Source organism: Sceloporus occidentalis, unplaced genomic scaffold (assembly GCF_023333645.1).
Source record: "Sceloporus occidentalis isolate IW3139 unplaced genomic scaffold, rSceOcc1.0.p SCAF_8, whole genome shotgun sequence".
NCBI lineage: Eukaryota > Metazoa > Chordata > Lepidosauria > Squamata > Phrynosomatidae > Sceloporus > Sceloporus occidentalis.
Genome location: NW_028316988.1, coordinates 38,874,360 through 38,890,101, shown reverse-complemented (window position 1 = coordinate 38,890,101; position 15,742 = coordinate 38,874,360). Strand labels below are relative to the sequence as shown.

The 15,742-nt window shown below is 39.6% G+C and overlaps 1 protein-coding gene and 1 long non-coding RNA gene across 2 annotated transcripts in view; one reads left to right on the top strand and one right to left on the bottom strand.

The window, feature by feature from the left end:
• LOC149308709 (uncharacterized) overlaps window positions 1–15,742 on the top strand; it is a 72,970-nt gene that overhangs the window by 40,174 nt on the left and 17,054 nt on the right. The gene's annotated exons all lie outside the window — the stretch shown is intronic.
• Window positions 1,625–15,742, bottom strand: part of GPR50 (G protein-coupled receptor 50) — a 39,272-nt gene continuing 25,154 nt past the window's right edge. Inside the window, exon 2 of the mRNA XM_089536344.1 lies at window positions 1,625–3,572. Within this exon, the coding sequence (XP_089392470.1) occupies window positions 2,701–3,572 (872 nt within the window). The 3' untranslated portion in view covers window positions 1,625–2,700. The remainder of the gene's footprint in view (window positions 3,573–15,742) is intronic.

Sequence of the window (15,742 nt, the reverse complement as noted above, 5' to 3'; positions counted from 1 at the left end):
GCTGTCCAACAGTGGAACACACTCCTTCCTCGGAGTGTAGTGGAGTCTCCTTCCTTAGAGGCCTTTAAACAGAGGCTGGATGGCCATCTGTCGGGGATGCTTTGATTGAGATTTCCTGCATGGCAGGGGGTTGGACTGGATGGCCCTTGTGGTCTCTTCCAACTCTAGGATTCTATGATTCTATGAGAACGTCCGAAAAAATCCTGTAAAATCCTTGTCACCTTTTCTCCCTCAGTGCCCCATACAGAGTTATTTTATTTTAGGGATTTATATCTCACCTTTCTCTCATAATGGTATTACTCTGAAGGTGTAATTCTAGTAATTCTCTGAAGAGGTCAGCCACAGATGCAGGCGAAACATCCGGAATAAATTCTTCCAGAACACGGCCACATAACCCAACCACCACCACCAAAAGTAGTATTACTGTTTGTCACTCATGCAGAATTGCAGCATGTTTCCTTCTCTGTGGACAAGTGCCTTGAGTTCATGGAAAACTTTAAGAATTGAATGTACTTTGCATGGCACTTGACTAGCAGTCCTCTCAATGAAAACTAATGGGCCTTGGTAAAAACAACTTCACAGCATGGAAAGTTACTTTAAAAAAGAATTAATATAATGACATGAGCTGAAGCCATCCATAGCTAATGGATGTCTTGATATCCAGCCACTGATTGGTCAGGGATGGCTTGTGTCATTATGGCCATTCTTCTTAAAAGTCATGTTCCCATCTCTGCCAACCCTTTAATGTTAAGTCTTTAAAAATCTCAGTAGAGAGACTTCAAGGGGTGCTGGATGGGGAAATGCCGGTTCGTACAGATAATAATCCAAGACAGCACACTAAGCTGGCTCATGTGAGACACAGCAGTGGCACCATGCCAGAAGGACAGAGTGTGGGACACTTGCTGGCAGAATAATACAGAGAGGGACAGCATGCTCTCGGTTCCCCCTGATTTCTTGAGGCACATTCTGAACCCGTACGTGCCCTTCACAGCATGCTACTCATTGTCATAGACTTATGGCTGGCACATCCAAAATATGTTGGGGACATGGTGGAAAATGGCATTTTTGTACCAAGACCAGCAAACATCCTGCAACAAAATCTAACTGAAATCCATGGCTTCACTGGGCTGGGAGTGATCAGAGTTTAGAAAGCTGCTTTTTAAAATCTTCTGTCTTCATTATTCATTATCATGTTTGAAAAGTAATTCCATGTGTTACATTACAATGTTTTAAAAAGGTAATGTTTTCATTACTTTCCATAGCACAGGGTATTAAAGCATAGGATTTATCAGAGAACGGCATGAAACTAAGGGTGCATCTACACTGTAGAAATAATGCAGTTTGACACCACTTTAACAGCCATGGCTTTATCCTATAGAATCCTGGGATTTCTAGTTTTGTGAGGCACCAGCATTCTTTGTCAGAGAAGGCTAAAGACATGAACATGTTTTTTCTGCCTCTGGTACCAAAGTTTCTGTTAAAGAAGTAATGCTCAGGAGCACATTTACTTTGTTAGCTCAGGCATACCTGTAACATTAAATTACTTACAATTATGGATTTAAATCTTCTCTTAATAGAGGAGGATTTATGCATTTTTGCAAGATTTTTTGTGTGTATTTTTTTCTTTTTCCCCCCAGAACTTTTTTGCATAAATTTTGAGAAGACTTTTTTTTTGCACAAAATATCTTTGGTTTTTGCATTTAAAGTGCACAAAAACAAGAACACACACACACATACAAACAGGTGTGTTTAATTGTGTGCAGCAGTTGACAATTTCTTTGACGAGGTGACTCAGCAAGGAGAAGGTTCTGGGTTCAATGTCCTCCACCCCTGACAAATTCTCCTTGGGTTCCATGTCAGTGGGATAGGGAATCCATTACAAGATTTGTACCAAAATTTAAAGGAACTTGCCAACCCATTTTGGGGATAGGGTTTAGCACCTTTGAGAGTGGGTGAGACGTCCTTCCATGTTCAAACTAAAACCTAAAATGATTCACTAACATGGAAGCCAGAAGCTGTCCCTGCCTGAAACCCAGGAAAGCCTGGCTGGTCAGAACAGAAAAGTCAGGGTTAGATAAATGGCCCATTTTAGTGTAAGGTAGTTTGCTTGTGGTTATCTTGCAAATTCAGGGTCAAGGCAACTTTTGAATAGGAGTCAAAAGACTGTTGGTTTGGAAAATCAGTATGCAAGGGGATCTTGTAGCAGCTTTGACACTAACTGGATGGAAGACTTGAATCGACAAAATGCTACCAGCTCCTTTCTTCCAGTTTGTCTCAAAGGTGCTACAAGATCCCTTTGCATACTGATTTGAATAGGAGGTTTTTCATCTCATTGTTTGTATTCTTTTTAGAGATAAGAAAAGTTTATGCCATTGCTGGCAAGGGATGCTTCAAGGTGTAGTGTGTGTGTGTGTGTGTGTGTGTGTGTGTGTGTAATTATAATTTCATTACCAAATTTTGACCTTTTTGCCACAACCCTAGGAAGCCCACCATCCAATTTCCACAAACTATTATGATGCAGCCATTAAAAAATAAATCGAGAGCTGGGAAGTTGGAGAACTTTTTTGCATAAATATGATTAGACAATAGTGGTCCCTGGTACTGTATAAGCATACATTCAAATATATATATATACAGCAAGAGCTTGACATAATAATTTTCACAGTCCAGACAGTCCAGAATAAATAGTTTCTGTTCCATTTACAAATAGATTTCAGCCTGGTTGTTATTGTTATTTGTCACAACCGGGGATGGTTTGCTTTTTATCCCATCTGTCCCTCCTTTTGAGATGTCCACAAAGAGCAAGCGTGGAGTCCAAAGAGCCAAAAGAATTCTTTTATATTCCTTCCGGAAATTCTGGTTAAGAAGCCCATATATCACAGCATTGAGGCAGCTGTTAAAGTAAGCCGTGAAGTAGCTGACCACAAAAAGCCACTCCGGTATCTGCGGTATGATTTTGGATGGACTGATGGAGACAGCCAGGCCGATAAAGTTCAAAGGCCCCCAGCAGACAGCAAATAGGACAAAAACCACAAACATTGTCAAGAAATTCCGGAGATCAGCCGCTCTCACTTTCTGCTTACATCCTTGCCTCACCCGGTGCTTGACCTGAATAACCAGGATCCAAATCCGAAGATAGCAAAAAGTCACAATGGAAAGCGGGAAGATGAAATGGATCACCACCACAGCGATGGTATACGACATGCTGACGGTCTGTGCAAAGGTGCAGGAATAAATCCGATGGTCGTACTGCAAAGAACCCACAAAAAAGTTAGGCAAAATTGCCACCAAGGTAAGGAGCCATGTCAGACAAAGATAGCCATAGGTGTTCTTCAGGTTAAAGAGTCTGTCGTACCGGAAGCTATGGCAGATATAACAGTACCGGTTGATGGCGATGGCGGTGATGTTGAAAATAGAACCAATGACACTCAAGCCCATGAGGAAGCCACTAATCTGGCAGTGAAGGGGACCCATTATCCATTTATCATGGAAAATGGCACTCAAGATGAGAGGATAAGGGTACACTGCTACCACAAGATCTGCCACAGACAGGCTGACAACGAAGATATTCCCTAGATGTTGTAGAGAGCAAGAGGAGAGAAAAAAGACATGGTTAATCCACCAACACGTGTAAGTATCTGGTAAACTATTCTTTACTCAAGGAGATATTTACTCGAAACAAGACCCCACCAGTTGGACAAAACAACTACAGGTCTGTGATACTCATCAAATGAAGTGACTACATGCATCTTTTCACACAGCTAGAGGCTCTTATGTCTATTTTGCACCGGAGCTTGGAAATGTTACTTTTCAACTGCAACTCCCAGAAACCCCCAGCCAGTGTGGACATGCTAGGTGAGGGATTCTGGAAACTAGTCTAAAAAGGTTACTTTTCCAATTTCTGGTTGCAGCAGAAATTGTCCATGGCTACAGTAGGATTATGAGCATTTCATAGAAAAACGGGGTATTCAAAAATAAATACATGGTGAGAATATTTGCTGAAACAAAAGCCGTTTGACTCAAACTGAACCTTAAGCCATTATTTAGTCACAGAAGCAAATCATACCATTTTGAATTTATAACATATAATTTGAATGTACAAGAGCCAGCTTAGTGTAGTGGTTTGAGCATTGGGCTAACTCTGGAAACCAGAGTTTGAATCCCTCCTCTGCCACGGAAACTCATTGGGTGATTTGGGAAGGTCGCACTCTCTCAGCCCCAGAGGGAAACAAAGGCAAACTTCCTCTGAACAAATCTTGCCAAAAAAAACCCCACAACTGTAATAGGGTCACCTTTGGGTTGCCATAAGTCGGAAATGACTTGAAGGCACACAACAAGAGCACAACATGATTTTGAATTTAGAATACCTATCCCAAATTTGGTATGGTAACCTTTCTTTAATTAAAGTTTAGGTGCTCTGTACCATTCCTTCTATTTCTTACCAGCATACTGCCCAAAACACACCCAATCTCTTATTTCAAAAGTTGAGCAGGGTTAGGACCAGTAGTAACTAGATGGGAGGATGCCAGTGAATTTCAGGGGTCTCAAAGAAGGGATGGCAAATAATCCTTCCTGAAACCTTGGAGAGGAATGGCTGCTAGCCAAAGGTCCGATTCAATGGGAGATCGCTTTCTGTGTTCCAATGTCTTTTGCTTTGCAGTGTCTGGCAATGTTCTTTTTTTAAAAAAAAATTAATAACTTTATTTAAATTTTAAAATACAAACCAGGAAAAAAAATAACACAAATCCTCCAATGCTTCAACATTAGACATCATATCCTATTCACAACAGAATATTACTATGCACCTTTTTCATCTATCCATATATAAAATCTACTTACTATGATTGACTTACACAATTACACAATTGACTTCCTTGAGCTTACTGAGTTTCCCCCACACCCTATATATACATAAATTACTAATTCTCACCTATTGCATAATAATTCCATTCCATAGGAATCTTTCACTTAAATTATAAATATTTGTGTCCTAATTATATAACAATATATCAACATAATCTTATCTAATGGTACCGAATCCAACTCCTTCTCCCATTTCATAAATGGTAAATTATTTAATATGATGGAGAGATTTTGGAATAAAAACATCAATTTCGATAAAACCACCATTTTAATTGGTGCAATTTCCCCCATCCAAGAGATATTTAATTTAGCCCATCTATCCAATTCCTTTTTAATTACTGTCCAACATTTTTCATAGTTATTTCTAAACAAATCTATATTTTTTGTAGATATAGTAATACCCAAATACTTTACTACTTTCTCCATTTTAAATTTAGTTTTCTGTTCAAGTAACATCTTTTCCTCTTTATTTAAATTCATTGTTAGCACTTTTGTTTTCTCTTTATTTATCCGATATCCTGCCACCTTCCCAATTTTTTAAAAAATCTTTTAGAATTTGATCGCTACATTCTTTTGTGTTAGCTACTGTCAAAACCAAATAATTGGCATAGGCTCTTAACTTATATTCTTCTCCTCTCAACCTAAATCCTTCAATTAATTGATTTTTCCTGATGTTGGACAGAAGTGGTTCCAAAGCTAATATAAATAAAAGGGGGGAGAACCTTGCCTCTCCCCTTTATGGATCCTACATGGTTTTGTTTTTTCGTCATTTATTACTTCAGGATGGTGCAGCAGGCTTTCAATGATTAATGACAGCCCATTTTTTGTGAAATTGTCTAAACTGTCTAAATCATAGAGTCTTTGACACAGTGTGCCATTTTTTATTTTTTGCATTTTATTCTTCCCCTGATGTTCATGCCAAACAGCAAGGCAATGTCAATTTCAATTGAATCAACTTTTAGTTTTACTTGGTCAGTTTCCCTAATGCAAATTAGGACCACCAACTGTATTTTCATGCTTAAATGTTATGGCTACCATTATTTCATAAGCATAGATTTTACTGCTAATATGATTCATTTCTGTTGCTACTGTATCTGCATGCTGGGTGTTTCTTCCCTGCTGGTTACTTCATTTTTTATCTCTGGATTTTAAAAATCTGGTTGTTGACTCTGGCTACCTGTTTATTATTAAGTCTGTTTCCATCAGTTATGGTCTGCAGGAACAATGATTGCAAGATTTTGTGGATTCTTTGGTCAGACTAAAAAGTTTAACTCCCCCTTCCCTCCACGAACCCTTAGAAACAATGTAAAGTCGAAGGCTTTCATGGTCACCATCCATAGTGTTTTGTCGGGTTTTCGGGCTATGTGGCCATGTTCCAGAAAAGTTTCTTCCTGGTGTTTCGCCAGCATCAGTGGCTGGCATCTTCAGAGAATGCTTTGCCTGGAAAAATTGGGTGTATATATACTGTGTGAGCCTGGGAATGCAGGAGTGCTTTGCATGTGTCTTGTTCTGTACTGATGGCCGGCCTCAGGCTGGGAGGCTAATGCAAAAGAGGATTAATGTCTGCTAATTGGTGATCATTATCTGCTGGGAAAGCCCCGACTCTGAATGGTTTCCCATTTGCATTTGCTGAGTCCTTATTTTGCTATTCCTCAGGACTGGTAGCCAAATTTTGTTCACTTTACGGGTTTCTTCTTTCCGGTTGGACACCTGGACAATTTCAACTGGAAAGAAGAAACCCGTAAAGTGAGCAAAATTTGAACGAACCAGGTTATTTCGTAGTGTGAATGGGTCTAGAGTAGGGAAAGAAGTTGTCAACTAAGCAGGGTTAGTCTGTTTCATAGCAGAACACAGTTTTCTCCTTCTCTTAACTAAAGGTAGCCAATCAAATTGTTTTGTTACTTTAAGCTAAAAAGCTTATTTCTTCTTCCCTGCCAATAGATATGCAATAATGATGAAGAAATTATCCTTTTAAAATCTACTGCCCAAAGCAGCTGCTTCACTTTGCTTTATGGAAGGGCTTCACCTTGAAGCAAGACCTCTCCAGGTTCGTAAGGATCCCCAGATAAGAATCATGTATAATAATGCCCTTCCCAAGATAAAAGTATCAGAATGTCTGGACAGCTTGCAAATTCTTGCCCTACACACACACACACACACACACACACACACACACACACACAAATTGGGCATGTTTCTATCTCTCACTTGGTCGGAGTTGTCAGATTTTCTCATTTAGAAAAGATATTTTCCTCCCTTTGTTTTGGGTCTGCTCCAATATGCTGAAATTTAACTTTTGCATAAAAAGCCTTATTTAGAGCCCATACTGGTGCTATCAGCGCGCATACAATGTTTAGAAACCTGTGCCAAGAGCTAATAAAAATACATAGAGAGGTCAGCAAAGTTTAAGAAAGCAAACTGGAATACAGCAACTGAAGTGTAAAAGTAAATATTTAGCATGGGTGGAACTTGGGGGAGGGAGGGATAAGAAGGAAAGGAGGAAGTAACTAAAGTGTTCTGCAAACAGATATAAGAATCCAACACACAAACACATCTAAGCCTGTCATGTGCTCCTATAACCCTAAAAAAAAATGGGACAGGGATACTTAGTAATTACATCTTGATCACCAAATATTTCATGATATTGATCTTTAAAGTCCCTCTGCTTCCAATGTTCAGCTTGGAAAGGGCTAAACCAGAAGTGGGCAAATTATGGCTCTCCAGATGTTGTTGTGTACCTTCAAGTTGTTTCCGACTTATGGCAACCATAAGATGAACCTATAATGGGGTTTTTTCATTGCTATCCCCAGAGGCTGAAAGACTGTCACTTGCCCAAGTTCACCCAGAATTGGTTTGGGAAGACACTTGGCACCCTGACTCTTGAATTTAGGAATAGTGTTGAAGAAAGCAGGCCAAGTGTAATGGGGGTCCTTTATATGCCTGAGATTATCCTTCTGTGGATAAGAGGTAAGGATAATCTCAGGCATATAAAGGACCCCCATCATAGTATGTGCAGCAGATGGATGGTTACATATGAAATAATGTGCATTTCAGCAGATACGCCAGTAAAAACTGCAGACACTTTTCCCCACCACCACCGCAAAAAGCCCAAACTCCTTCAAATCACGTATGGCTAGATCACATTGTATTTGACTGGAATTAGTAGTATAATAAATGTACAGGTAGCCCTTTGATGCCTATCACACTCCTCCTACCTGATAACAATGTGAACAATGCTGGTAAGAGAAAGCCACTGCTCTCAAAGATGCTAGATATAATTCTCATTTAATTAGATAAATGCCAGTTATGAATGATGGATGCCCATTGTGGTTGTTTATATCTATATATAATAAATGCTGTTATGTACACGGTGGTTACAAAAGTAAAGCTGTTTTTATTCAATTTTGCACCATTCATTTTGAATCACCCAGCATATAGCAAAGCCCAGGGGTATTGTCTTCCATGGATGCCTGTGTCTTTCCTCCACAAATAGAATATGTGTTAGGGTACCTTAGTAGTGTGTTCAATGTATGCTGCCTTACTTACAATGAACATAATGAATTTAATGTTCTAAAGGATGTCTATGTTCCTTTCTGAGGGGTGTGCGTATATGTGTATCTATTACTGTGTATAATAAAATAGCCTAAAATGCTAACTAAGAGCTTGCTCATTCTTCCATTCCAAATATCCTGAGATTCCAGTACTTAAGTGCTTAAGTGAATGGCTGATGTTAAATTTGCCTATTTGCCTCCAAAGAACGTATCCTTGAATAATCCACACTGTTTGCCAGTCGCTGGCATTGTTCTGTTTTGTGCACAAATCCTGTGCCAGCTCACAAGCCTCAAAGTGCCTTGTTCAAGCCATGAAAAAAGCTTCCATATTTCTGCCAGTCCAGCAGGATTCCTCTTCTATATTGGCAAGCTCTTGGTAGAAGGCAAATAGGAAGCACAAGTGCACTGTTGCTTGATGGTACCCACTATTTTTCTTCAGACAGTGCAATCTATCAATGAGAAGCAAGGATGGGGGGTTATCTAGAAAAATATCGCTGAAGTAAAGCATAGATGGACATTGATTAATTACTTGTAACGTGTCAAGCAAGGATGAACATTCATTGCTTCATGTGCCCTCCATCACAGTCAGGATGATTAAAGGCAGCCAACAAATAAGATTTGCAAGGAGACGGCCACAGTCTTGAAGGTTCATTATACCAATTCTTTTGACAATATCAAGAACCCCCACCCCAATCCAAAAGTTCTGGTCAAATGATAACCTAGGATCAGCAGATAAATGACAACTGCCTTTTTCAAGCTCTGGCCTTTCAATTGTGCTGACTGCAATTCCTATCAGCTTCAGCCTGAATGACGAGTGGTTATACTAAGTGGGGATGACAGGCCTTTGTAGCAAAATGCACAGGTGCAAGGTTCAGAAAGCTGACTTATTCCAGGTTAGATGATGGATATATCTCTCATTACTGTTAGCATACCTTCACTCCTCTCACTGAATGTGGGATTTTATATTTAATATCTAATGTGAGGCATGTTTTTGAGAAGTCATGATATTCACTGGAGACTAGGGAGTTATATGAGTAAGGAGTCAAGCTGACCTAAGCACATGTGGGAGACCTGGAGGGTACTAAAAAGTTAAAAGTGTTTGCTGTTTATTCCATCCTTCCCCCAGGCTTTTCACATTTCCTCTTGCAATGGAGACAGAGTCCCATTGCAAAACCAGTTAAAGACCATACCTCAACCTCACCCCAGATTGTATTCCTATTGATCCTTCCTATCCAACTATTCAGGGATTATCTCAGATCCAATTAATGCTGTATTACTCTGAAGTTAAAGCCATCAGCCGATCCAGTCCCTTTTGTCTATTCCATAATTAGAAAAGAGTTGGCTGTCTGTAGCCATCAAAGCCATTATTATACCATGTAGTAGCATCAAGCAATGCTACTCTCTGTGTTGCCCTTGGACATTGTCTGAGCCACTCTCTATTTTCCATAAATCTGCCTTCAGGACTGATAATCATCACCCCCTTTAATTCCCAACCTCTCACTATCCAACTTTCCATGCCTTCCTTTCTGTTAGCTGTCTATTGTTACAGTTGCATACGTTTTGTATGTCTGTGTGCACCTTTGCACATTTCTAAATAAAACCTTTCTATTCACTTAAAGTTAGTACTCTCTCTGCAGTTAGTACACACAGGTTAAAAGATCCTCAAAGTTACCCTCCTCTTGTGGGCCTCCTTTTGAGAGATAATTTCCCCCAAATTCTAAGGAGATGCTGGAGATGATCCCAGTTCAGCACTTGAGACACTGAAGAAGAAGGAATGTGCTGAAATTTATCAGTCACCACAAATCCACAACTGTGGAGTCAGAAGAGAAGAAAGTAAAGCTGGCAGGAATGAAGTCTAGAGAGAAATATTTGTTCCTAGTCACATTGCAAGTGTTGCCACTGGGAGAATGACAGCTTCCCAGTTTTATGGAATTGGGCTCAGACAAGTAACTGACCTGTTTCTCAGTCTTTCATCCACTTGCCAAGCCCAATACAAATCAAACTGAATAAATTGCACCCATCACTCATTTCAAGATTGTATAAAAATGCCTGAATTCAAGTAGAAAACCAAGGTCATCACAACTATGACTGCATGTACACTCCAAAACTGATGCAGTTTGACACCGCTTTAACTGCTATGGCTCGGTGCTATGCAATTTTGGGATTTGTAATTTTGTGAGATATTTAGTCTTCTCTGGCAAAGAGCTCTGGTGCCACAACAAACTACAAACCCCAGGATTCCATAGGATGGAACTTTGACAGTTAAAGCAATGTCAAACTCCATTAATTCTGCAGTGTGGCAGTGGCCTACGACTGTTTAGGATGCTTAATTCAGACAAAAAGTCCTCTCCTTTTTTTTTTTTGCTGGGGAATTTTACAGGACGTCCTCAGTTTTATTTCAGAAATCAATGTCCAGCTAGGGCTAGTATGTATCTACCTTGGGATATTCTTTGAACAACCTTCCCCTCTTTAAATAATCACATGTCTTTAGTGCAAAACCTATTATTATCTCTATGGAAGTAGCACAGCTGTCTTCTGGGATGAAACCAATGCCTTTGAGATCCTGGGAATACAAATGGCATTAGTAAATAAGGTCATAGTTAGCAGGACACATGGGGAGGTTGCAGACTTTTGTGTCTGCATCTTCAGGAAATTTAAGGCAAAATTAGATATTGCAAGAGAGGACCGGGGAAAGAATAGTGTACTTGAGGGTCCTTCTGTTGCTTCCCTGATGCACCCTAAAAAGCCTCAAATTGCTGAATTTTTCCTGGAGTTCCTGGATGCTCCAATTGCCAGGGATGCAAACTCAATATATGTCAATCCCCTTTGCCTTTTGGACTCATGCAGATCCTAGGACTCTTCAGCGATTTGGATCATGCTGGTGATAATTCACTACTGTTTGTGCCCTCAAAACATATATCTAAACTATAAATCAAAAACCCTGCAAATACTTTACTGTACTTGGAGGCATTCTGATTCAACAGTTGTGGGATAAAGATGCATTTCTGATAATGTCCTCAGAGCAGCCTCTGCCTAGCTTCACATAAAGATCTCCCCTCTCTTCCTAACCTGCTGCCAAGAGCTTTTTCTAAGTGCAGAAAAAAGTTAGGAGTCCTACTGAATTTTCAGCAAACATCTGGGATTTTGAGATGATGGCATTTCAGCAAAGGAAACTGGAGACAGTTGCATACTCTCAAACAAACCCCACACTGAGCTTGGATGAGTAAGCCAGCACAGATTTGGTAGTAATAACTGGCTGCTCTCTTGTCAAACAAGGTTTTCCAGGACTGCATTATTCTGACAACTGCTCAGTCTCAGAAAGAAAAACCAAAAAAAGCAAGGATGGCAGTTTCTAATCAGATGTAATCAATATGGACAGTTTTATTTCAGCCCAAGCTTTGTGTAAAACTCAGATGAACTAAGGGTCCATTCTGAAATTTTATAGGACATGTAGAGATTCTGGGAAAGTGTTTTGGAAAAGTACTTATAATGTCCCCAGATAATCCTTGTAAATATTGCCCTCCCCAGTCTTGTAAAAAAGGATTAGTAGGCTACTTCTTGCTACTGAACTAGCAGCTGCAACTTATAGAGCACTGTTACTATGCAACTTTATATATAATATCGGTATCTCTGGATGGTATGCCCATGGACTAGAGCATCCTTATTCCAGTTTTCAGAATAAGAATTGCATCATCATCAATTCTCGGTGAGGGGACCTAGAAATGAAAAGTATGATCCTAACTTAAAGAAATGAAAACAGTGGAATTCAATTCCAGACAAATAGTGAAATATCAACCAACAACCACCACTATAAAAGCTTCATAAACTAGAGGATGCAAAATTACATTTTGGATTGCAAATCCTAGAAGCTCATTGATGGTGCTGGCTGGAGATTCTTGGAACTGTAGACAAACAGTGCATTTCCCAAACTCTAGCATCAACCACTAACATCACTCAGAACTTAAATAAACATGGTTGGGTTTGCATGCAAATCCACCTCCAACATTCAAACAATTCCTTTTTGTGTGTATTGTTTTTATTGAAAAGGGCTTTTCCCATTTCAGAATAATGGGAAGGCCATGGCTCGGCTACTTTGGATGGCAGGAACCCAAAACAAGCAAATGAAAACATTTTGCTTTATCGCATCCATGGAAGAGGCAATCCCCAGAGGTCTCAGATTTTGGCAGAAAAGTATCCCAGGATAGCATTAAGATCTGTGCTCCACATGTTTCTCAAGGGCTTTCCACCATTTTTGGATCAGTTCTAGAGGTAGGGAAGGACAATGGGACATCTAGAAAAAGACACTGAAATAAGATTTGGAGGAAGCTGGCCAATTGCTTTAGCACTGAAAAATACCATAAGGAAAAAATCTTACAAACCTATGTCACTTAGGTATAGAGATTTAAAGCTCACACTTGCATATAAAGTAGATGTTGTGCAGTGGATCTTCCTGGCAGGGTTAGACTATCCATTCTAATACTTTTCAGAATATTTGTAACAGATGTAATAAGGGTCTTTTACCAGCAACAGAACCTGAGGTACGATTGTTCCTTGAATATGTCTCCAAAGAAATAATCTCATACAGCAAATTTTGGTCTCTCAACACCTTATTGTGAAAATTATGTGTACTACCAGCACTGAGATGATCAACTGCATTAAAAACTATTCATCCGTGCCCCTTTATATCTCCCACTACCAGAAATGGCTCCTATGCCAAGCTTGGAAAAGTTACCTTTTTAGACTACAATTTCACGAATGCTGTCTGGGGGCTTCTGGGAGTTGTTATAGAAATAATAACTTCTTGCAATTCAAGGTAGGACCAAAATTTTCTCAAAAGGTTTAAAAGTTGACCCAAACTGGAAAGAGGGAGCAATGGAAATGTAGACTCATTTGCTTTGGGATATTTGCAGAAGTTGGAGTCACAAATAAAAGGGGGTAATTTACTCAGACTTTTTATTCTATCATACTGTTTTATACATCCCAGAATGCTCCCATCTAAAGGATATTGTAGAGGAATGATAGCTACTACAAAAGTGGTGACTACTAGTAGAAAAGTCCACCAAGGAGTCTAACTTGAGTCATTTTGGAATCTTGGTGCCAGCTCCCTTCTTTGGTGAGATACCTAGCTGACCTCTCTTGGGTCATGAGTTCAAGGTCCACTCAAAGACTTGTCCCTTTAAGGATAGCTCCTCAAGACTCCATCCCTTAGCTTTATTAAAAAAAAAAACCCTAAAAATAAAAATAAAACTGCTACTCCTTGTATCCCTTTTCTAAAAACCTAAGATCATAGTGGAACTGTCTTTATTTTTCATATGATCAATCAACATCTTCCATTCCTTCTTAAAGCAATCCAAAGTTTTCTCATGAATCAACAATTAAATAATCCATTTCTGCAAAGTCGTACAGTTTTAACCACCAAGCATCTCTCGAAGAAGTTGTTGTCTCTTTCCTTCTGTGGGCATAGATCATTCTGGCTGCTGTTGTCATATATTGCAGTAGTTTGCCATGTGGCTTCCCCAACCGTTCATCAAAAAGTCCTAATAAAAATATTTCAGGTTCCAGCTAAGATTGATGGGGTAACTATATGCTTTTGGAGGTTGTTTTATGTAATTAAATAGGTTCCATTTATTTATTTATTTATTTATTTATTTATTTATTTATTTATTTATTTTCTATCCTGCCTTTCTCCCCAAAGAAACCCAAGGTGGTTCACAATAACAATTTAAAAAACATATTGCAATAATAAAAAAAATTAAAACAAAAAGAATGAAAACAATTAATAAATTTAGGGGAGTTAGATTAGTAAGATGAAAGAACTGCAGTCAAGTGTGCTGGAAGTCAAGGTTTCCTTGTTTTGTGTGTTTGTTTTTATTGTTATTATCATCTTTTTTTAGTGTTTGAATTGACATAGATGTTTTAGATTATTTTGTTTTCAATATTTATGTATGTTTTTCCCAGTATTTTAAAAAAATACATTAAAAATTAGTGTGTATTTTAAGTTTAGTTTTAGTCATTCATTAAAGTAAAACCCAACACTCTGCCACAGGTCGGATGAAAGCTGCAAAAGCTTACTCATGGGAGCTGCCTGAAGGGCCTCGGAGCAGTCTCTAAACAGAGCATGCTAATGTTGTCCATTCCACTTATCGGCCCCATTATCAGCACTCTGCGAACAAAAATTCCCAGACTCTTTGGTAATTTGGGTAGCTAAGGATCTGGTGTGTTATTGCGGAAGGTTAACAGCGCTGTTTTTTCTCTACACTTGAAGGGTAAGGTAATAGCTGTTTGGGGTGGGACGTAATGATGCACTTATTGCATGGAACCATTATTATAGAACAAAGCCTTCTGGAGGTCTTGTTCATTTCCCCATCTGTCTCTGTAGTGAAGCATGGAGCTGTTCAGGCTCATTACAACAGAAGGCTCTCCTGCAACAATGAGATATGAGCTCAGTATCTGGGGGGTGAATGAGAAAGGGAGAAGGCCCTTTCCCATCGCGAAGTTGCCTTTGCATATCTGCCAACATTTCACAGATGAAAGCCAGGACATGTGTGGGCAAGGAACATCAGAATGTGCTCAAGATAGCAAATGTTATCAATAAGGAAGAACACACAAGCTGTAGCAGTTTGCTTTTGCTTGAGACTACTGGACACACTCCCCCCCATCTCCAAGTGAAAATGCATTTCATCGCATGTCATACTGTCCTCAAGGTGTCGCCATGCCATTGCCTAGTGCTAAGCCGACTCCAATCAGGGCTCAGGTGCATGAATTTTGAAAGGCGGAAGCTTTCTGGCTGAGCAAAATCATGCAGCTAAGCTCTGATCAGAGACGTCTTAGTGCTGGACAATGGCATGGGGGTGCCTTGAGGACTGTATGGCATGCGATAAAATGCATTTTCACTCGGCCACATGTGTCCCCTGCCCATGCCCATAAACTTTTGAAATTGTGTGTGTGTGTATGTGTGGGTATAGTGTCATGGAGTGTGAGAAGTTCTATGGTAAGGTGTCGAAAGGCCAAAATTTGCTGCATAAGATTATTTCATCAGAGAAATATTCATGGGACAATTGTAGTGAAATGTGAGCCCATACAAACAGGCCAAAACAAAGCTGCTTCAGGTCACTTTGGAGGTATGCTGTTTAAATGATGCATGTGTCCTAAGAGTCTGGAAGCTGCGCCAAAGCTTCCTTAGGACTGGATTGTGGCTTTGGCGCAGCTTCCAGACTCTTAGGACGCATGCCACATTTAAACAGCATACCTTCAAAGTGACCTGAAGCAGCTTTATTTTGGCCTATCTGTACGGGCCCACAGTCCCCCTTTACATCTACCTAAATTAT